The sequence below is a fragment of the Panthera onca genome, chromosome A2, assembly GCF_046562875.1.
Source record: "Panthera onca isolate mPanOnc1 chromosome A2, mPanOnc1 haplotype 2, whole genome shotgun sequence".
Classification (NCBI taxonomy): domain Eukaryota; kingdom Metazoa; phylum Chordata; class Mammalia; order Carnivora; family Felidae; genus Panthera; species Panthera onca.
In genome coordinates, this window is record NC_138340.1 from 16,798,974 (window position 1) to 16,822,495 (window position 23,522).

At 44.7% G+C, this 23,522-nt stretch overlaps 1 protein-coding gene and 1 long non-coding RNA gene across 30 annotated transcripts in view; one reads left to right on the forward strand and one right to left on the reverse strand.

The window, feature by feature from the left end:
• LOC132678503 (uncharacterized) overlaps positions 1–21,456 on the forward strand; it is a 96,929-nt gene extending 75,473 nt beyond the window's left edge. For 8 of the 14 annotated variants that reach the window (XR_014136847.1, XR_014136845.1, XR_014136848.1 and 5 more), the window contains one exon: positions 20,520–20,639. This is a non-coding gene — a long non-coding RNA (uncharacterized LOC132678503). Of the gene's footprint in view, positions 1–5,599; positions 6,345–20,519 lie in introns of those variants that run through there. The other 6 variants (XR_014136836.1, XR_013554224.2, XR_009609630.3 and 3 more) reach the window with 3 other exon arrangements.
• Positions 1–23,522, reverse strand: part of KIF9 (kinesin family member 9) — a 55,003-nt gene that overhangs the window by 29,178 nt on the left and 2,303 nt on the right. For 12 of the 16 annotated variants that reach the window (XM_078443132.2, XM_060630875.3, XM_078443131.2 and 9 more), the window contains 9 exons: positions 20,600–20,697; positions 18,681–18,846; positions 16,805–16,911; positions 14,029–14,253; positions 7,502–7,585; positions 7,275–7,367; positions 6,356–6,503; positions 5,221–5,285; positions 2,512–2,589 (listed from right to left, as the gene is read on the reverse strand). In XM_078443132.2, the coding sequence (XP_078299258.1) occupies positions 2,512–2,589; positions 5,221–5,285; positions 6,356–6,503; positions 7,275–7,367; positions 7,502–7,585; positions 14,029–14,253; positions 16,805–16,911; positions 18,681–18,846; positions 20,600–20,692 (1,059 nt within the window). In that variant the 5' untranslated portion in view covers positions 20,693–20,697. The remainder of the gene's footprint in view (positions 1–2,511; positions 2,590–5,220; positions 5,286–6,355; positions 6,504–7,274; positions 7,368–7,501; positions 7,586–14,028; positions 14,254–16,804; positions 16,912–18,680; positions 18,847–20,599; positions 20,698–23,522) is intronic. The other 4 variants (XM_060630879.3, XM_060630881.3, XM_060630882.3 and 1 more) reach the window with 4 other exon arrangements.

The window sequence follows — 23,522 nt, forward strand, 5'->3', positions numbered from 1 at the left end:
CTGGCTGTGGTCTATGGAAGGCGGCAGCCCAGGTAATTTTCCATGCCTCTCTCAAGAACTCATGCTTATAAATGCTTATCATTTTTTAAGTTTACTTATCTTGAGAGAGAGAGAGAGAGAGAGAGAGAATGAGGGACAGAGAGAAAGGGAGAGAGAGAAAATCCCAAGCAGGTTCTGCCCTTTCAGTGCAGAGCCCGATAAGCTCTTTTTTAATTAAAAAAAAAATTTTTTTTAATGTTTTTATTTATTTTTGAGACAGAGAGAGACAGAGCATGAGCAGGGGAAGGACAGAGAGAGAGGGAGGCATAGAATCCGAAGCAGGCTCCAGGCTCTGAGCTGTCAGCACAGAGCCCGATGCGGGGCTCGAACTCACAGACTGCGAGATCATGACCTGAGCTGAAGTCGAACACTTAACCGACTGAGCCACCCAGGCGCCCCTTACATTTTTTTAATTAAAAAAATTTTTCATTTTTTAAGTAGGCTTCGCACCCAGCATGGAGCCCATTGCAGGGTTTGAACTCACAGCCCTTGAGATCAAGACCTGAGCTTAGATCGAGTCAGACACTTAACCGACTGAGGCACCCAGGTGCCCCCCCCCCACCTTTTTAAAGAAATAAAACACTGCAGACAAATATGCAGCCCCTATGTACCTCTCTCCAAGTCCACCGCCCCCCCCGACATCCCAGAGGGAACCCCCAGCCTCAGGTTGGTCTTTTCGCCCCTGTGTTTTGTTGTTGTTGCTTTTTTTTAATGCACACACATGTATCGATGAACGATATTCAGCTATGCTTCACATGTGTTTAGACAGATGCTACCATTTGGCCCGCTTCAATCCCGCTTGAGATTATCCAGCTGGCAGCTCGAGCCCTGGCTCTCTCCCTCCCTGACTCACTCAGCTCCTCTCTGGTGAAGGGCTAGCGGTCCCGTGCCCAGCTGCTCACTAGTACAATGAGCAGCACAGGCACCGTTCTGCCTCGAGGCTCTTCACATACATATGTGGGGACTGCCTCCAGACTGTCCACCGGGAAAGGGAACACTGCTGACCCATACAGTGAGCAGCGCGCTAGCTAACATTTACTGAGCATTCACTCCACGACAGCACTGTGGGAAGAGGTTTCTCCCCATTGTATGATTCTCCACAGCCTCTCTTAGAGAGTGGATTCTGCCACTCCCCCAATTTACTATTGAAGAAATGGTGGCTTACTAAGAATAAGTATCTTGCTGAGGCTGTACAGCTGATGGAAGGAAAGAGCAGGTTGCTGAACCCCCAATGTGGGGGCCATGGCTCTTAACTACTGTGCCAGTGGTTCTTGAGTGTGGCCCCGGAAGAGCAGCAGCAGCAGCATCTGGAAACTTATTAGAAACGTGAATCCTTAGGCCTCACCCTTTGGCCAATGGAATCAGGAACTCTGAATGGGTTCAGTGACCTGCGGTTCTAGAAGCCTGCCTAGAGGGGCTCCTGGGTGGCTCAGGCGATTAAGCGACAGGCTCCAGGTTTCTTCTCAGGTCATGATCTCACAGTTCCTGAGGTGAAGCCCTGTGTGGGGCTCTGCTCTGATGGTATGGAGCCTGCTTGGGATTCTTTCTCACCTCTCTCTCTGCTTGTCGCCCCCTCACATTCTCTCTCTCAAAACAAACAAACAAACAAACATTAAAAAAAAAAAAAAAAGAAGCCGGCCTGGGGTTCTGCTACCAGCTCGGTCTGAGAGCCACTGCTCTAACCCACCCCCCTCCTCAACCTCCAAACCATGGGTTAGTTACACAGAGCCACGGGGACCACTATTTTCCTTTAGGATTTGGAATCTGGAAGGTTTAACTACTTTGTCATGAGCTCAGGGCACGTACATGCTCCTGTCTCTGGTAACCATGATTCCACAAGCATCCTGAAGGAAAATGAGGTAAATGAGTTTTTACTTTACAAGAACTTGCCAAGATGCTCTCAAAAGCAATTTTATAGATTATGCTCTGGCCAGGAACAGACAAAGGCTCTGGTTTCTGCACATTCTCGCCACCACTCTGCATTGTGGAAACGTGCTAATTTTTGCTAGTCTAAGGGTGGACTTTCACTAAGGTTTCAACCTACACCTCCCTGGTGGTGGTGCTGAGCGCTCCTTCTGATCGGTCAGCTGTGCTTGCTGAGAGGGATCACACAAGTCGGCAGCAAAGAGGTTCCGTAGCGTTCTAACCAGAGGAGTCTGAGAGATGGTCCACACTGACTGAACTCTGAAACAGCTCTAAGGAACTCTCATATAGAAGCCCAGGGTAGTCAGAGGCCCTGAAGCCTCACACATGAACTGGGTGGGGACCTGACCTAGTCCTTTCACCTGTGCAGTGACCCCCAAGTGGGGGGGGTGGGTCTCCAGGGGCTCTGAAGACTCTGGCCTGTCCCAGAGTGGAAAGGGACTGACCCGGGATCTCATTGAGGCAGGAAGGGAAGCCAGGCTTGTGTGACCCAGGCAGCAAACCCACACACCTCCACGGTGAGACATCTGCCCACAAACCCCTTACTACCTCAGCATCATACTTTTCGTTGATGGCAGGCTCAGTGGTGACCAGCTTCATCCTGCTGGCAAACCGCAGTGAAGACAGCTGAAAAACAGATCAGACAGCCCTCTATGTCTCTGGCCAATTGCTTATGAATAGAGATATTTTCAAAACAGGCCAAAGGAGTCCACTAGGAAAGACGAATTTCTGCATATAAGTCTACTCCAATGTGAAGTGTGGGGTCTCCTTGGGGGTTCCACCCAAGTCCCTCTGGAGGGGCAGCCAGGCAGGGGTAATTATGGCCGCAGGCCCAGGAGGCAGCCACATAAGTAGGCACTTGAGAAACAGCCCCGGCACTGTGCCCCACTGCACCGATGTTACACGACAGGTGGAGGACTGTCCCTTGGCAACGAGGAACTGCCAGTGGTAGCACGGGGCAGGCCCTGAGATCCCAGCCTCACACGATGGCGGGCTGTCGCAGGGCTCCAAAACAGGGGGGCGGGCCTGGGGGAGGGCCACCCAGAAGTGGCCCAGAAGAAGGCCCGAAAGCGCTCTTCAGTCCACCCTGGTGATTAAGAACCCTACCGCTGACCCACCACGCGACCTCAAACAGGTTTTGTAGCTTCTCTGTAAAGTCAGGGAGACTTCATGAAGAGGTGGGTGGTGTGCTCTGGATGGAGCTGGCAGGAGGTCCTCCGGAGGAGGCCCCTGTCACTAGTCGCAGCTGCTTCTGTGTGGGGTGGATTCGGACTCTCCTGCTCCAAACACAGCAGCGAGTGTGGCCACGACCCCCTTGCTGTGTTTACTCCCATACATACGTGCAGCGGCCCTGAATAAAGCAATGTGATCCACGACAGGAACACTGTCAAGGTTTTAAAGCATTTGGAGAAGAGACTCATTAGCTTCCACACCCCAATATGCCTTCGTCCCAACCCCCTGAGGCCCCTCCAGCAGCTCCTCTGGGCTCCATGGGCACCGTCCTGGGTCACAGGACGGGATGGCGGGGTACCGGCAGAATGGCTTTCTATGCGGTGACCATCTCAGGGGTGGGAATGAGAGAGAGGGGCCTTCCACCGTCTTGGAGGGCATTGCTCAACAAGGCAGTCAGGAGGCCCAATTTTCATATGGCTCCTCTCGGGGTTCACTCGTGCTTTGTTATACTATGCGGTTCCTGAAGCCTTCCCCCCCGGGGATGCTGCCTGCACGTCAGTGGGAGCTCCCTCCCCGGCCTCCCAAGCCCCAGGGCGCTCTCTCTGGAAGCTGGAATGGTCCCTGATGCAAGAAACTGGGAGGCCCTGCAGGAGCATCTTGCCCTGCAACGTGCCTGGAAAGGACCTGTTTCACCTAAGTGGATTCGCCAGATGACTGAGGCTTGCCTTAAACATCCACACCTGACAAAATGTCTATGGAGCACTTTCCAAATCTGTCTTATTTATGATGAGTGGCCCTTCAGAGGAAGAAGGGAAGCCTCAGCCGGAATGCCCAGTTGTGTGAGCTCACCTGTGTCACTGCCTCAGCCATTAGAGCCCATATTCCTGCCTCTGGGTCTCCTAAGCTTGTCCCCTCCCAGGTCCCCTGGGTCCTGCTGCTGGGTTAATCTTCCTGAGTCACAACTCTGGCCACAGCCCTCCCTGCTCAAACCCCATGACACCCCAGCAACCAACAGAACAGCCAAGGCGGCACCCTGGCCGCCAGGACCCGAGCAGACTCTGGAGTCTTTTCTCCCCCTTCTCCTTCCTGAACACCACCCCCCACTCCCCCTGCAGCAGCCAGGTGTTCCCGGCATGGGCCACACCATCAGGCCCACAGTTGCCTCTGCCAGAAGCATCTCTGCTTTCTTTTTATTTTATTTTATTTTATTTTATTTTATTTTATTTTATTTGTTTTGTTTTGTTTTGTTTTGTTTTTAAATGTTTACTTATTGTGAGAGAGAGCGCGCACACGTGCGTAAGGGGCAGAGAGGGAGAGAAAGAATCCCAAGCAGGCTCTGTGCTGTCAGCACAGAGCCCGATGTGGGACTTGAACCCACAAGCCATGAGAGCCTAATCCTGAACCAAAACCAAGAGCCAGCCACGTAACGAATTGAGCCACCCAGGCAACCCGCCTCTCTGCTTTCTGTACCACCAACCCTTTAAACCCAGCCAGCTCGGTGCCCACCTACCTCACCCCACTTTCAGGAAAAGTACCTTTTCCTCTGAAGGATTCTTTCGTCCAGACCTCTCACATTACTCAGGGCCATGGCAAGGAACTCTGAGGCGCGAGGCCACGTATAATTCACCTCTACCGAGCTGCTCTTCCCCCCACACGCACACACAGTACGTGCTCAATGCCCATCAGTTTGCACCAGCCTCATAACCACAGCCTGGAACCCTGTGGTGCTTCTAAGATTTTTCAGCGTGTAATTATGAAGAACAAGAAATCAGCTGCCCTAGATCCCAATTCACAGGAGCAGCACCGTGGGAAGCATGGTCCTTGCCCCCACAAAACCCTCTTCACATAGACTCCCACGGTGCGCCTGCTCCCTGCCTTGCCTCTTCCTCAACACAGCCTCTGCCCCTTGGTACTTGGTATTTGGATCCCGCAACAATTTTGGTTGATTCAGTCCCCGGATCTCTTCCCTCTTGACAATGTCTATGGCCCAGTATGCCAGCTTAGCCAGCCCGGAGCCAGCCTTACCCAGCCCTGGAACCCACAAGAAGGGATTCCAACCAGGCCGCCTCGGCTATCTTTACGTACCGTCTCTTCTAACTGGGCGGCTTCTCCGTAGATGTTTGTCAAGAGAACCATATTGCAATTTCCCCCTGCAGAAAGCAGGACACAGAAGGGCCATGAACCATGTGGGTATTCTGCCAAGAGATTCTTTTAAGGCTGGTAGGGGTCTGCTATGGGTTGAGAGTTTGTGTCCTGACAAAATTCCTATGTTGAAGTCCTATCCCCAAGTGTGATGGTATCTGGAGATGGGGCCTGGGGGAGGTGATCAGGTTTAGAGGAGGTCCTGAGTGTGGAGCCGGCATAATGGGATTAGTGCCCTTATATGAGAGAAAGAGAAAGACCAGAACTCTGTCTCTCTTTCTGGTCCCTTTCTCTTTTCTTTCTTGCTCTTTGCCGTGTGAAGGCATAGAAAGAAAGCAGCTGTGTATGAGCCAAAAAGAGCCCTCACCAGGAACCATCCATGCTGAACCTTGATCTGGGACTTCCAGCCTCCAGAGCTGTGAGGAATAAATGTCTATTGTTGAAGCACTCCAGACTGTGGCGTTTTGTTACAGCCACCTGAGCTGACTCAGACAGAGTCAGGAGGGACATGCCCCAGCATGTGTGAGACTGGAGGAGGGCAGGGAAGGGGAGAGGCCTCTGGATGTACCTAAAAGAGGAGCCGGGGGAACAGCAGAGGAGAGATGGCATGGGGCAGGGGAGAGGGCTGTGGGCCAGGGCTTTGCTACTGGTGGCTCTCAATCAGTAATCAGACACCCAAGACCGTGCCATCAGGCGACACAAATATGACAAACACAACCCCTGTTCCTCTGTCAGGGAGGCTGTGGGGGAAGAGAAGGAGGCATGACAGAGACCCTCCACCTGGTCACCTTGAAGGCTGTGAAGGATTCTGCCAGGTTAGGGATGAGGGGAAGTGAGAAGGTAGTCCCAACAGAGGCAAAAGTTTAAGCAAAGCTTCTGAGGGAGCAGCACTGCATGCTGTGTGTGAAAGAGGGGACCATGCATGACTCTGCCTTTTCAGCTGTGTCTGGGATCACAGTGAAAAGGTTGCAGGGAAGTGCCAGCTGCCGGAAGGGAGCAATTCCATTACCACCAGCAGCAGCTAGACCCGGCCTGGCCCTCCTCCCTGTGCATGGACCTCGCCCTCACCTGCCCTTACCTAATGAGTCCTTGAGGGCGTGGGTAAGCTTGCACTGCCGGAAGGGGATGTGCTCCCGCTTCTGGTCCCCGAGGGCAATGATGGCCTGCTCCAGGAATGACAGCGACTTGTTGATGTAGGTGGCTTCCTTCAGGACTCGGCCCTCAGACTACAAACCAAAGGTCAATTCCACTTCACACCAAATGGGGAGGCTGCCTCACTGGGAACACTGTGGGTGGGTGGCCAGGCCGGAGCCTCCTTTCCAGAGCCAGCTCTTTTCTCAATATCATGGGATTGTATTCCATCATGGCCTAATACTAATACTCACAGGAATGCTCATGCAAATATTCATGGGAACGCTCACGGGAATATGAATACTTCTGTGAATATTCACGTGAATTCTCATGTAAGAGTCACATCGATATGAATACGCACAGGAATGTTTGTGCAGACACTTGGGCAAATCATCCTGTGACTATCATACACATACAAACACTTAGCTGAATGCACATAGGAATGCTCACTGCATACTTCTGTGAATACTTATACTAATTCATGGCCAAGCCCATGAATAGCTGAGCTGAAATACTCATGGAAAGACTCATGTGGACACTCTTACTCATATGCAGACAAATGTTACTACCAGCACCAAGCATTTTCTGAGTACTTATGGGGGGCTAGGCACCTGGCTAAGAATTTAGGGGCTGTCCTCTCATTTAATATTTACAAAAATCCTCTTAGGTAGGATGCAACTATGGTGCAGCTGTTTCCCCTCCACTAATTCCATCCCTCAAAGCTCCATGGGGTCATGCCCACATGCTCCACTGTGCCCAGCTCAGGGCTGGGCGCACAAATGCCCCATGAGGGACGTCCCATGTGCATAGGCACTGTGCAGGAAACAGGGCTGTGGCTTGAGAAGGGATGTCCTGCTCCCACTTACCCCAGACTTTCCCAGCCTTTCTGAGCCCGCTAGATCCACCAAGTTAATTTTGGAAGTGATGTACTTTTCGTCTGATAAGGTCCTCGAATGAGCCTACAAAACATCCAAACAGAGGTTAGATGTCACAGGGAGAAGCTTCTAGTCTGCAGCAGATCCAGTGGGACTGGGCTGTGCCCCCCCCCCCCCCATCCCCCCATCACTGGGCTATTCAAGGAGCTCAGACCCACCTCCACATAGATGGTGAAAATGCAGTGCGACCTGGATGAGTTTTTATTCATTGTGTGGGAGGCTATAATCCTGTTGGTCTCTCCCTGAAGAGGAGAGGAAAAGTAGACAGCATTTTGAAGAATTAAAACAATAAAGCATTTGGGTTATTTTCAACTATTCTGACAGGTATACAAGTGATTTCATGTTACTGCAATCAGACCTTCCAGAGATATCTCATTTATACACTAGTAGAATGGGAGACCAATTGGAGTCCAGACCTAGACTTTCACCCTCTGCTAGGGATGTGTGAATTTGTAGAGCTTTCTGAAAAGCCAAGTAGCAATAAGAATGAAAAAGTCTTAAAAATGTTCATGAGTATTGACTAACAATTAACCTACATACCCAATGATTAGGTCTATCTGTACAATGGAATGTTATATAGCCAGGAAAATGTTGACAAATATTTTTTTAATAATAGAGAAATGCAGAATCCAAAATCATAACAAACTGACTTCAATGGCACATTAAAAGGATCATGTACCAGGGCACCTGGGTGGCTCAGTCAGTTAAGTGTCTGACTCTTGATTTTAGTCATGATCTCACGGTTCATGAGTTTGAGCCCTGCATCAGGCTGTGTGGTCACAGTGGGAAGCCTGCTTGGGATTCTCTCTCTCCCTCTCTCTGTCTGCCCCTCCCCTGCTCAATCTCTCTGTCTCTCTCTCAAAATAAATTTAAAAACATTAAAAAAAATTTTTTTTGCACATTTAATCCCATCTTGGCATCTGCTTCTCAGAAGGCACAGACTAACATACTTTTAAAGGACTATTGAACAGACTGACATTGACTTCTCACTACTAGTGATGGAAACCATAACTTTGCAATGATCTCTTTAATATGGTAGAACAAAACAGGGGCACCTGGGAGGCTCAGTTGGTTAAGCATCCGACTTCAGCTCAGGTCATGATCTCACAGTTTTTGGGTTTGAGCCCCATGTCGGGCTATGTGTGGACAGCCCAGAGCCTGGAGCCTGCTTCAAATTCTGTGTCTCCCTCTCTCTCTGCCCCTCCCCCACTCTCACTCTGTCTCTCTGTCTCTCAAAAATAAATAAACATTAAAAAAAATTTTTTTTAAATATGGTAGAAGAAAACAAATGTGAAAATAGAATTTTATACCCAGCAAAAATATCTCTCAAGACTAAGGGTAAAATAAGGACATTTCAAAAAACAAGAAACTCTTTGTCACCAGCATGCTCACTGTAAAGGATATACAACAGAAGAAAGAAAACAATCTCCAGTGGAAGGTGATGGAGAAAAGAAAGGAAAAGCAATGAGGGTGGTAAATACGAGGGTAAACGTAAAAGAATGTGTACTATATAAAACATTAATAATGATGCCCCTGCAGAGTCAAAAAACAAAAACATAAAAGACAAGGTAGCAATCCTAAGGTTCTTATAGAATGCAGGAGGAAGTAAAAGGTTTTCATGAACTTTAGATTTTTAGAGGTTTTATTTTTTTATTTATTAAAAATTTTTTAATGTTTATTTATTTTTGAGAGAGAGAGAGACAGAGCATGAGCTGGGAAAGACAGAGAGAGAGGGAGATACAGAATCTGAAGCAGGCTCCAGGCTCTGAGCTATCAGCACAGAGCCCAATGCAGGGCTCAAACTCACAAAGTGTTAGATCATAACCTGAGCTGAAGTCAGATATTCAACTGACTGAGTCACCCAGGCGCACCACAGAGGTTTTATTTTTAAATATATATATATGTCTATTTATTAATTTTGAGAGATAGCAATCAGGGTAAGAGCAGAGAGAGAGGGAGAGACAGAGAGAATCCCAAGCAGTCTCTGAGCTGTCAGTACAGAACCTGACATGGGGCTTGAACTCATGAGCAGTGAGATCATACATGACCTGAGCCGAAATCAAGAGTCGGACGCTTAAATGACCAAGCCCCCAGGCACCCCTATTTTTAAACATTTTAATGTAATTATAACACAATTAAAATGATAATGTTATAGTAAAATATAATAAAAATTATGATAAAATGACACTTTATTTTGATCCACAGGAGTTTTGAAGAAATGTACAGGGAGGTCCCCTGTACTCTTCACTCAGTCTCTCCCTAAGATAATATCTTGCAAAACTATAGCGCAATATCAAAACCAAGAAGCTGACTTTGGATAATCCATAGAGCTTATTCACATCTCACTAGTTAGATACACTCACTTGGGTGTGTATGTATTAACTAAATGTGCCAAGTTGTTATTTCTGGGCTAAACGGAGAGAGTGAGAGAATATAAATATGAATGAACATACAACTTCTAAATTAGTAAAAGGGAAAACAAGTATAATAAAAAATATCCAATAAAAAAGGGGCAAAACATGGGTAAGGGGCATTAAGGAGGACACTTGTTGGGATGAGCACTGGGTGTTATATGTAGGGGATGAATCACTGGATTCTACTCCTGAAATCATTATTGCACTGGATGCTAACTAACTTGGATGTAAATTAAAAAAAATAAATTAATGAAATTAAATTAAATTAGGGGCAAAACGGGTAAGAAAAATAAATGTAGAACAAATGGAACAACGAGATAGCACATAATAACATGACAGATGTAAACCCCAATATATCAGTAATTACATTAAGTGCAAATGCAATGAAATGCTTCAGTTAAAAGATAAAGACTGTCAGACTCCCAAGACTGAATTATGATGAAAAGGAAAATCTAAACAGACCAATTTATGAATCAGTAATCAAAAACCTCTCAACAAATAAAAGTCCAAGGTCAGATGACTTAACTGGAGAATTCTACATGTTGATTAAAAAAAAAAAATTGGGGGTGGGGCACCTGGGTGGCTCAGTCGGTTAAGCATCTGACTTTGGCTCAGGTCATGATCTCACCGTTCATGAGTTCGAGCCCCACATCAGGCTCTGCACTGACAGCACAGAGCCTTCTTGGGATTCTCTCTCTCCCTCTCTCTTTGCTCCTCTCCTGCTTGCTCACTCTCTCTCAAAATAAATAAATAAACATAAAAAAATAAAATTTTTTTAATGTTTTATTTATTTTTAAGAGAGAGGCAGAGTACGAGCAGGGGAGGGAGAGAGGGAGGGAGACACAGAATCTGAAGCAGGTTCCAGGCTCTGAGCTGTCAGCACAGAGCCCATCGTGGGGCTCAAACCCACGAAAAGTGAGATCATGACCTGAGCTGAAGTCAGATGCCCAACTGACTGAGCCACCCAGGTGGCCCTCTACCTGTGGATTTTTAAAAGAAAATCCTCTTATGTGCTCTTTACACAGAAAGTCAAAACAAAAAATTTACATACATTCAATTAACCTAAAATCAAGAATTTTTGTTCATCAAATAACACATAAAGAGTGAAAAAAAGGCAAGCCATGGGAAATATAACATATTCACAATACATATAATTGAAAAAGTATTAGTTTTCAGAGTATATAAAGAATTCATGCAAACAAGACAAAGAAAAAAAAAGACATCTATAAAGAAGATAAAAAATATGGGAAGGGAAATCCAAATGGTCAATAAACATATGAAAAGGCCCTTCACTTCATTAGTAATTAGGGAGAAGAAAACAAAGATCACAGTGGGAAAAACCACACACCAGCCAGATTGGTCAAAATTTTAAGGTCTTAAGGTCTAACCCACTGTGGGAGTATACCATTATGGGAAAGAGTTGGCATTGCCTAAGAAAGTTTAAGACACACTCAATGACCCATAACTGCAGTTCTTGGTTTTACCTAGAAAAATTCATGCTTATGTACACGAGGCAGACATACAAGAATGTTCCCAGTGGCATTGTACGAAATATCCCTCAAACTAGGAAAACCTACGTGTCCATCAGAAGTAGAGTGGATAGGGGCACCGAGGCGGCTCAGTCGGCTCAGCATCTGACTCAATTTCAGCTCAGGTCATGATTCCAGGGTCGTGGGATCAAGCCCTGTGTTGGGCTCTGCACTGAGCATTGAGCCTGCTTAAGATTTTCTCTCTTTCTTCCCCTACCCCTCTCCCTTGCTCATGAGCACACTCACTCTAAAAGAAAAAAAAAAAAGAAAAAGAAAAAAAAAGAAAAGGAAAGAAAGAGAGTGGATAACTAACTTGTAGTATATTCACCTAACACCCAATGTAATACAGTGATGATGACAATGAAAAATATATAGCAAGAACATAGATGAATTTCACATAAAAAGTAGATAAGAGGGAAAAGTAATCAGAATTCATCCTACATGATTCCTTTTATATAAAAGTTTTCAAAAAAATTAAACTATGCTGTTTGAGGAAACATACATGGTATGCTAGAAGTGGTAAAGCTATAAAGAAGACCAATGAAATGATTACAAATCAGGAGAGTGGTTACCACTAAGGGTATGAATAAATACTTATTAATGGTAAAAACTCTTCCCAAACTTGGACATTCTTTAACCTTAAGCCACCAAAGCCCCACAGCAAATACCATTAGTCGTGGTGAAATGTCAGGAGCAACAATAAGAATGCTCTACTGCTGGGGGCACCTGGGTGGCTCAGTCGAGCGTCTGACTTCGGCTCAGGTCATGATCTCACAGTTCGTGAGTTTGAGCCCCGCATCTGACTCTGCGCTGACAGCTCAGAGCCTGGAGCCTGCTTTGGATTCTGTGCCTCCCTCTCGCTCTCTGCCCCTCCCCACTCACACTCCGTCTCTGCCTCTCAAAAAATAAAGAAATGTAATAAAAATTTTTTTTAAGAATGCTCTATTGCTGCCTCCTGGGATGCTCTTTCCTCCCTGTAGATCCAAGGGCTCCAGGTTTAAATCACCCTGAGGACCCCTATGTGACCTTTTTTTTAATATGTAAATGTTTATTCATTTTTGACTGGGAGGGGAGGGGGGAAGGGCAGAGAGAGAGGGGACAGAGGATCCGAAGCGGGCTCTGCATTGACAGCAGTGAGTTTGATGTGGGGCTCCAGCTCACGACTGTGAGATCATGACCTGAGCTGAAGTTGGCTGTTCAACCACTCAACCAACTGAGCCACCCAGGCGCTCCACCTATGTGACTTTTTAAATAAACTTTTATTGACATATAATTTAATAATTTTTTAACATGTTTGTTTATTTATTTTGCGAGAGAGACACACAGAGAGAGATCAGAGGATCAGGGGAGGGGCAGAGAGAGAGGGAGACAGAGAATCCCAAGCAGGCTCTGCACAGTCAGTGTGGAACCCTATGCGGGGCTCAACCTCACAAACAGTGAGATCGTGACCTGAGTTGAAATCAAGAGTCGGAGGCTTAATCAAGTCACACAGGTGCCTCTATTGACATATAACTTATATGACATAAAATTCTCTGTTTTAAGTATACAGTTTGTGATTTTTTAAAGGAAATTTAGAGCTATGCAACCATCACCACAATCCTGTTTTAGAAATGTTACATCACCCAAAAAGTTCCCTGGGCTCATCTGTAGCCATTTCCCACCCCGTCCTCCCAGCTAATCTACTTGTATCTCTAAAGATGTGGCTACTGGGAACATTTCAAATGAATGGAACCAAACAGGATGTGATCTTCTGTATTTCTTTTACTTAGCATTTTTTTGAGATTCATCTATGTTGTAGCATGCATATATCAGTACTCCATTTCTTTTATTGTTAAATAGTTTTGCATCATTTTATTTACCCATTCACCAGGTGATAGAATTTTGGTTATTTCCAGTCTATGGCTATTTTGAATAATTCTGCTATAGTATTTGCTTACAAGCCTTTGTGTAACATACGCTTGTGAACATACGCTTTCATTTCCCTTGGAAAAATACCTAGGATATTTGCTAAGTTCTATGATAAAATTAATTAACTTTTTAGGATACTGCCAATATGGCCACACCATTTTATAGTTCATCAGTGAGGTATAAGAGTTCCAATGTATATGACTTTAAAAAAAATTTTTTAATGTTTATTTTTTTGAGAGAGAGAGAGACAGAGACAGAGACAGAACACGAGCAAGGGAGGGACAGAAAAGGAGACACAGAATCCAAAGCAGCTCCAGGCTCTAAGCTGTCAGCAAAGAGCCCAACGTAGGGCTCAAACCCACAAACTGTGAGTTCATGACCTGAGCCGGAGTCGGAGGCTTAACTGACTGAGCCACCCAGGTGCCCCCTATATGACTTTTAAAAGAATAACATATGCTGAGGAATTTATAGATTTATAAGAGCTTTTATATACTAAGAATGTTAATTCTTTTTTTTTCTATACCACAAATGCCATGATTTCACATTAACTGAAAATTTCAACTGACAATTTCAATTATGTTAATTTTTGTTCCTGTATTTTTTCATTACTATCTGAACTTGCTAAACGAGCATATATTAACATTTATTCTGGTTATCAAAGTAAGTAAAAAAACTAAGGAGGGAGGGAGAAAAGAAAAAAAAGAACAAAGGAAGAGAGAGATGGAAGGAGAAAGGGAGGGAGGGAGGGGGATGTGAGGGAGGGAGAGAGGAAGGGAGGAAGGAAGGAAGGAAGGAAGAAAGGGCAGAAGGCATCCTTAGACTTGGTCATCTCACCTCAAAAAGGAGGCTGAATGCATCCTCCTCCTGACTTGTAAGATGGACTGACAAGCCCTTAATGAAGACCCCTTGAGGGTTTTCCACGATGGTCATTGGTGTGACTGATGGTCCGACATAGGGCAGAGTGGACAGGAGATCAAACAGACTCTCATTGTAAATTTCCAGGTAGGAAACACGCACAGTGATGGCATGTGTGGGGCGTTCTTCAATCATCCTAAAAACCTACATGGAATATTGGACAGTAGTCACCAAGAGCAAAACTCCAATGACCAACCAGTGTTAGGAGAGTTCTTACCTCAGCAGGAAACATCAAGAAGTACAATAAAAAAAAAAAAAAAAATCTGTCCTAAAAGAATTTACAGTCTAGCTGGCATAATGGTCATCATCATCAACAATTACTATTAATAGTTCATTGAGTGGCACTTATTATCATCTTGTAGAGTTTTTTTTTTTAATGTTTTTATTTATTTTTGAGAGAGAGACAGAGTGTGAGCGGGGGAGGAGCAGAGAGAGGGAGACACAGAATCTGAAGAAGGCTCCAGGCTCTGAGTTGTCAGTACAGAGCCAACACGGGGCTCGAACCCACAAACCGTGAGATCATGACCTGAGCTGAAGTCGGACGCTTAACTGACTGAGCCACCCAGGTGCCCCACATCTTGTAGAATTTTGAAGACTGACTTAACAGATTGTACAGCCATGATGAATGGAAAGGACTCTGGAGTGAAGATCCCTCATTTTATGGAGTCTCACCATATATAAGCCTCTTACACATCCATTATTTAATCCTATTCTTACAACTCCCCTGTGATTGAAGAAGGATAGGGGCAATGCCCATCTGGGTAAAGGCCCATGCAATGAAATTATTTGTCTATGGCCTCAGCTAGTAAGAGAAGAAGCCAAGCCAAAAATCAGTCTTCCCAACTAATAACTTCCAAATATCCTTCCTGGTACTTCTGAGCAGGTGGTGACTTTGGACTGGTCTTTTCCCCTCTCTGGACCTTAACTTTCTTAGTTGCCACATGAAGGGAGGGGTTGGGCTGGATGATCCCTGAGGCCCCCACCTGGCTCTAACAGTCGAGGGTAGTGCTGTCCAACACGGTAGATACTAGCCACAGGTGGCTGCTGAACACCTGAAATGTGGCTGATGCAAATAAGGAATGGAATTTTAAATTTTACTTGATCGTAATTAATTTGAATTGAAAGTTAAAACTAGCTGCTAAAGGGGCACCTGGGTGGCTCAGTCAGTTGAACATCTGACTCTTGATTTTGGCTCAGGTCATGATCTCACGGTTGTGGGATTGAGTCCCACGTCAGGCTCTGAGCTGACAGCAAGGAGCCTTTTTGGGATTCTCTCTCTCCCTCTCCCTCTGCCCTTCCCCAGCATGTGTATGCACATGCGTGCACACACACACACACACACTCTCTCTCTATCAAAATAAATAAATAAACTTTAAAAAATGTCCACTAAGTTCAATTACTGGTAAACTTTTCAGAATGTTGGCAACAACTTGAGTTTATAAATCTACTTTTTCAACTGTAAATTTTATGAAATCTAAATGCAGATTGAGTATTCCTGATAAGTACTTAGTGTCTAAATTGAAATGGACCGTAAGTGTAAAATACACACTGCATAGACTTAGTGTGAGAAAAATAATGTAAAATATTTCAAGAATTTTTATATTGATTATATGTGTAAATTATATTTTGGATATACTCAGTTACATAAAATATATTATTAAAATCAATTTCACCTGTTTTACTTAAAAAAAAATTTTTTTTTTAATATTTACTTATTTTTGAGAGAGAGAGAGACAGAGTGTGAGCCGGGGAGGGGCAGAGAGAGAGGGAGACACAGAATCTGAAGCAGGTTCCAGGCTCTGAGCTGTCAGCACACAGCCTAATGTGGGGCTTGAACTCACAAACTGTGAGATCATGACCTGAGCCAAAGTCGGGCGTCCAACCAACTGAGTCACCCAGGCGCCCCTTCCTGTTTTACTTTTTAAACTGTGGTTACTAGAAAACTCAAAATTGCATGTGTGACTTACACCGTGTCTCTACTGGGCAGTGCTGGGCTCGACTACTGAAATCTAAGATACCGAGATACTGAAGCTTGGACAGTGGGATGTGAAGGCTACTGCTTCATAAATTAGAGCATGGATGCTTTATACACTAGACAGTCATCTATGTTTTTTATAGGACAGGGCTATAAAACCTCGAGACGCTTTTGGGGAAAGGCCCTTTGCCTCCTACCTTCCAACAGAAGGTCCTCACAGAACTCCAGAGGAAGGCCCTTGTGTACTGTCTTCAGTCATACTTCCCAGACCCCCAGGACTCACTCGATCCTGAAAGTTCATGTTGGGCCCTGCTTCTTCCCTTTGTTCTTTCTGGGGCTGTGGCAGTGGAAGAAGCCAGAGCAGGCCAGGGAGGAAGCTTTGCAAGAGGCCATATCCCCCTCATTAAAATGAGGCAGGAACATGATTAGGACTTCCAAATCCTCAATTACAGGTTCACAGACCATCACAGCAGCAAGAAGCTGGTTGGCACGTCCAACTCCCTCTTTTGCAATGAGGAAATAGGTTCCTCATGGGCTTGGGTCAGACCCTGAAACTTGAAGTCCCAGTTTCCTAGTTTCCTGAGGCCTCTGCACTACCCTGCCCCCCACCCCCCACCCGCCACCATGTGTATCCTGTCTCCAGTAGCAGGCCTAGGGTTAGCAGCAGGTGTGGTAGAAAGGGGACCTGTGTGGTACCCTGCCTGTGGGCCCTCTCTCTACCTGCTGTAGGGCACGAGGAAGGATCCCCCGGTGCTTGTAATTCTCAGTTGTCCCTGTCATGGTATATGTCTTGCCGGCTCCCGTCTGCCCGTAACACATGATGGTACCTGCAAACATTTGGAAGCGTGTCTTGGTGATGTCCAGGAAAATAGCTCCAAGGATAGCTCTCCTATCCCCCAGCATGCCTGGTGCCAGCCTGGACCCTGGCGCGAAGGTGGCCATCAGGAGCAGCCAGGGACAGGAGGGATTCCTGCCTTGGGGGGCAGGGTGAGTGGGCAAGGAAACAGGACATAAATGGTCAAAACACAGACTGCAGCTCTGAATGTGTGGCCCAGGTAGTGCTCTACTGATCCCTCTGCCAAGAGACCAGACCCTAGGGCTGCTGAGCAGAGTGGGGAATCCCAGGGAACAGAGGAACTGGGAATTTTTCTAGACAGGTGAGGAGGGAGATAGAACATTGAACTCCAGCCCTTCTTTAGCAAGGCCATGAACTGTCAAGAGTCTCGGGGTAGGCCTCCCAGGGGCTGGCCAGGCAGGAGACAAGGAGAGCTTTCAAAATCCCCAGGAAGAGATGGGAGTGGGGAGAGAATTTCCTGTTGATGGTGAGGATTCTTTGCAGACTGCAAGTTCCCACAGGATCAAACAGGGCTACTAGTTGGCCCCAAGCCACTTCCAAACACAGACCATGACAGGTCCTGATCTGGTCCCACGGCCCTCTCTGGGAAGACTTCCACTTGCACTTCTCACATCTCTTAGGTCTACTGTCACCACCAGGCTCTGGGACACGAAGAATGCTGTCACCCTGGACTCCGGTTCCCATCTGCTCTTTCTCTTGGCTTGGCCAACCTGAGCCAGACCCCATCCCAAATGCCGCTTCTGGGCAACACTGGGCCATGGAAATCAGCATTTGCCTTCACCACACCAATGCTCTAGTTCCTGGGATTGGTAGGTTTTGCACACGGGGCTCAAACTCAGCATGTGAGCTGAGGTCAGAAACAGTGCCGATTAGCACAGATGTGCAGGAAGGAGTCACTTCAGCTGGGACTCAGAGCCCACTTGTAATTCTATAGCAGCCAGGGCCCAAGACTCTTAACTTCCTTGGCCTTCTTAGTTCCTCTGTCTCTACCTCCTCAGGGCCATATCCCCTCAGGATTAATAAGGACCACGTCTATGTTTCACAAGTAGGATACATTACAATGTTTAGTTCTCAACACTAAACAGACTTTAAAAGAGACTTTTAAACAGAAGACCTAAAACTTGCAGACAGGGGTCATTCTAGTCACATGGGCAAAGTTTACAAACTGTGATAGATTCTTTCTACAGATTTTCAAATCTTAAGATTTTAAAGCAACCTTAGACCAAACTAGTTTGTAAAAATCTCCCAATAAAGCTGCTTTCCATTTGTTAAGAAAATCAAACTCTACTCCATTTTTTCATGCTATATGTAAATAACTCTATGCTAAAATAGGAAGAGTAGATTTATTTTGCTGGTAAAATGATGGAAATAACTCCTGGCAGGTAGTCAAGAGAGAAGTATTTGGACTCCATCAAATTCGTAAGGACATTATCTTCAAACTAGTATTTGAGAGATTTGAAACAGGATAATAGTTCAATCCCCATGACCTATAGAGAGCCACAGTCACTTAGTCTTCCTAGGAAAATAGGACCCCAGAAGTTTGGATCAAGTCATGCCCACAATACCACCAAGCAAATAATAAGTTTTCTACTATAAGAATATGAGATAGACACATAAACAAACAAAAGTTAGCACAAGAGGTTATATTTTATTTTATTCACCATAAAATACTTGCACCTCTTCCTCCAGGAAGGGTTCTGCAGGTTCTTACAGTCAATTAATAACAATTAACTAAATTACCATTGTATCCGTCGAGAGCCTGAGCAACCACGTCCTTTGCGACCGTCTCATAAACCAAGTCCTGGGAGGCATTGTGGAGAACTCCATCCAGCTTGAACGACCAGTCTGTCTGCTGGTTATTGACAACCCCTCTCCGAGTATCTTTTTTTAAGTGAATATCAATGCTCTAGAAAGAGAGAGAGAGAGAGAGAGTTAGCCAGCTAGTTAGGTATTAGGAAACTGGTATGAAAAACTCACTGATAGCTGAGGCCTGACCTGGAGAAAATAAGAGGAAGCAAACTTTAGGAAGAACAGGGATTCTCACACATGGGCTGATATTCAGATGATTTCTTTGGGATGGGAGAGGAGAAGGGAGGCCACACCACCTTTACGGTGGAAGGATCAGGAGACTGGAGCACTTACTGGTTTCAGGCCTTGTCACCCTAGGTTACAGGGTGCTGTTTGGCTTGATTCCCACATCTATGATACGAGGTCAAGCACATTTATCATGTTTTTTTATTAAACAAGCTTTAGACACATTTAATAAGCACAGGGAGGCCTTGACTTAGGCCAGAGAGAAGACTGGGCTTGGTGACAGAGACCTGGGCTTGAGCCACATCTTTTACATGCTACGGAGCATTGTGAGGAATGATGAATTAATAACCACAGAAATGGCTCTTGGCTTCTCAGACAGTTCCTCACTGGTATTATAGCAAATCAAGGGTGACTATCACTTGTAATTAGCATATCTTCAGGTGCAAAGATTTCATTTTTTTTTTTTTTTTTAGATGCAAAGATTCCTAAAGACATTTTTAGACTTTTAGATCTCTCCATAGCAAGCCACTAAGGCAACAGCTGGTTTAGGAACATATTGGGTTAGGTCAAGGGGAGATTCCAATCTTCACCGTGGGGCCTTCTGATGTAAAGAGACTCTTGTCAGAATTTTACACTGGCTGTCCTAATCCAGGAGCCAACACACAGCCACATGCAGAAAAAGTAAGATCAAGCAAGAGGAGGGGCTTTGTCCATTCACACATGAAATGCTCTGTGTTTCTGTGCTCACTGAGACCATGTCCTGCAGGATTTGCTGCACATGAGCTTTTCTCTGACTGTCAAGACTTTCAAAGCTTGGGCAGTTTGCTCTCGGATTCTTCCCTTAACGAATGTCCTCATGCTGCCCATGTAGGTTCACAGATGTTTGCTCAATGAAAACATAGAACTCTCTCAACCTGTCCTAAGCCTGTCATGGGCTTCAGAAAGGTTGTCAGGACAGTGGTCGGGACACAGGGATGGATACATCTTTCCAGTTCTTTCGAAAAGAGTTTCTCTCACTGGTTTGGTAAGTTGAACAGTTATCAACTTAAGACATCTTACTTGACCCCCTCCCTGAGGGATCATGTAACAGCAGATCTGATCCCCACAGAGTTTTATGAGTGTGGACAAATGTCAGCTTTTCTGTGTCAGACACAAGGATGAAGGCAAACTTATTAACCACAAATACAATTAAAAGTGGGAGCTTCGGGGCACCTGGGTGGCTCAGTCGGTCAAGTGCCTGACTTTGGCTCAGGTCACGATCTCACGGTTCATGAGTTCGAGCCCCACGTCGGGCTCTGTGCTGACAGCTCGGAGCCTGGAGCCTGCTTTGGATTCTGTGTCTCCCTCTCTCTCTGCTCCTCCCCTGCTCACGTTCTGTCTCAATCTCTCTCTCAAAAAAAAATAAACATTAAAAAAAATTAAAACAAAAAAAAGTGGGAGCTTCAGGAGTTTCCTTATCAAAAGTGACTCAAGGGGAGTGGTTTGGACTTGTTGGAAGTCTGGACTCCATCTGAACTTTTATCAATTCTGTCTTGGTCCTTAAAGGCTGTTTGGACACAGGGTCCCACCGCAGCAAGGTGGGACAGAGAGGACCAAGCTGGTGAAAGCAAGCACATCCCACTTACTTTGTTGTCATCTCCGTATTTGATCATTTCGTGAGCAAAGTCATCGGTGGGTTTGACACGGACAAAGGTATGAACTTTTTTCCTAGTACCCATTCTAGCTAAAAAGAAGAAAACAGTACAGCTTTCAGTAGTTATCATCAAGTGGCAACGCATTAAGAAGATCAGAATGGAGTGACTGACACTCGGTCTGTGTTCTTCTATCCCAATGAGACCCAGTCTTCCTTTTTACCCCTTCTCGTGTCAGTGCTCTACCCACAGGACCCGCTGTTCAACAAGTACAGGCACTTCCTACTTTACAGGCTGCCTCACCATTTTCCGCCATGGGCCCCTAAGAGACAGAAACACGAAGCAAGAAGAACGCTCCCTTTAGTGGCCTAATCTTAGACGTGTTTCCTAAAAATGTTCTGCACCTAAAAATGTCCGCTTATGCTTTGCCTCATTCATTATGCTTTCATCTAAAATACTTACTATGAAATGCATTTAAACTTAATTTTCTTGTCTTCACGAACATATGTTATTTCAGATGCAGCAGCCCCTCCTTTACCTCCGTTTGACCAGCTTAGATCAGAAAATGATTCCCTAGAAGTGTATTTAATCTAGTCCACAATCAGATACTCTTTCTTTTCTGACAGTCCATTGAGAAAAAATCAAACAGCCCTCTACCTCCTCGTCTTCTCGTCAACCTAACTAGAGTTTCATCATTTTCTTTCAGGTAGATCCACTTAATCTGTATTCCTTTATTTATACTACCACAAATAATTACCGTGTATAACAAAAATGTCAAAATAAATGCTTGGTGTGGCTTCATGGAATAGGATGTAAGCATATAGGTGTATGTGTTTAGGGAGGGAGATTTAGGTAAATGACCTTCCTACTATGTAGAGCTGTCCTATAATGGAAAAGACTCAAGCAAGGTCAAGATGCCAGCTAGCAGAGATGCTACCAAAGGGACTGTTGCACTGAGGGGAGAGTTAATTAATTTCTAAGATCCTGTCCAACTGAAGTATTTTATTAAAATTTAAAAAAATTGATTGCACAATCAAATGATAACCAAGAAATCTCGTATTTTATCGGCTATTAGTCTCATTGGTGAAATCACACTAGGCCCTTTCCTGAGAGTGCCTGTGTAAAAATATTGAATACTAATCAGACAGTAAATTTTGGTTCCAACATTGACATAGAGTGGAAAAGCAAAGAGGGTTATTAAACAGAAGTAACAATTGTGCGATTTTTATTGCTTTAAGGGGAACTTAAAACTTAGTTCTTCAAAAAATAAAAATAAAAAACAAAACTTAGTTCTTTAGGTACCTCTTATACCCTGATGACAAAGGATTAAATATTGAGAGAAAATGTCAAAAGCTCTAAGGAGAGCTAAGGAAAAATCAACCTGTAATCATCATCAATACATTTAACCTAGTTAAGTAATACCACTAAACAAGATGAAAGTCTATGAAAATGTACTAAACTTCGTTATTTGAAACTATTAGGGAAATTAACATAATACAATTTTAATTTGTTCAAAGGGGAAACATTTCTAATTTTACATATAAGTTTTCCTAATATCAACCTAATATTTTTTCTTTCCTTCTTTTTCAAATGATGTGAACAGTATCATCAAGTGGTCTATGGTCATGCAGTCCTAACATTGGGCTCTCACATTTCAATAATTTCACTTTTTTTTTTTTTTATTTTTTTTATTTTTTTAAATTTTTTTTTTTTTCAACATTTTTTATTTATTTTTGGGACAGAGAGAGACAGAGCATGAACGGGGGAGGGGCAGAGAGAGAGGGAGACACAGAATCGGAAACAGGCTCCAGGCTCCGAGCCATCAGCCCAGAGCCTGACGCGGGGCTCGAACTCACGGACCGCGAGATCGTGACCTGGCTGAAGTCGGACGCTTAACCGACTGCGCCACCCAGGCGCCCCTCAATAATTTCACTTTTATGGAACTATGAATACACAGAAAGAATGTTAAAAACTCATTTAGCGTTAATGTTCCAAATGTACCAAACACATTTGGAATAGGGACAAGTCCTGAGGGTCAGTCAGGATGTATGCTGCTTGGTACACTTCTCTTCTGACCTTCCTATTGGGGTTGAATCAGTTGAATAAGAGATGAGGCATTTGGTGCTAAAATAACTTGCATCTTCATAGGGCAGGAAAGAGGAGTTAAGGCCAAAGAAATCACCTGTATGCTTTTGTAAACAACAACAACAACAACAACAACAACAACCAGCAAAAGAATTTGTTGAATTTAGGAAGAGTTAGGGAAACATGAGACATAGGGAGCTGATTCAATTTCATATTCAAATTGGAAAAGAGCAATAACACAGCAATTAAGGAAAAATAGCTTGCTTGAACTACTGCAAAGCACTCTAATAAACTGCTATGATGCTTAATATTTTTAAAAAACGAAATGTTAAGACCTGTACTGTAAAGAAAAAAATCATGCATGACAGGGATTTCTTCTCTGAAATACAGTTAATTATTTCACTTTTTAAAAAAAAAAGCACTTTAAGGGGCATCTGGGTGGCTCAGTCAGTTAAGCGGCCAACTTCAGCTCAGGTCATGATCTCATGGTTCGTGGGTTTGAGGCCCGCATCGGGCTCTGAGCTGACAGCTGGAGCCTGGAGCTTGCATTGGATTCTCTGTCTCCCTCTCTCTCTCCCCGTCCCCTGCTCATGCTCTGTCTCTCATTCTCTCAATAAATAAAAAAAAAAAATTAAAGCACATTAAATAAAGAATATTAACATTTTCCCTGTATTATCTAAGACAGGCTCACTGAATGTTACCTGATAGATTTTAAGGATATTAAACATATTTCTAGACACAACTTGCAATGACCGGTAGATTTCCTATTACAATTATATTAACTATCATCAGTGGCATGAAATATCTCTATAGAAGTAAATTAAATAGAGAC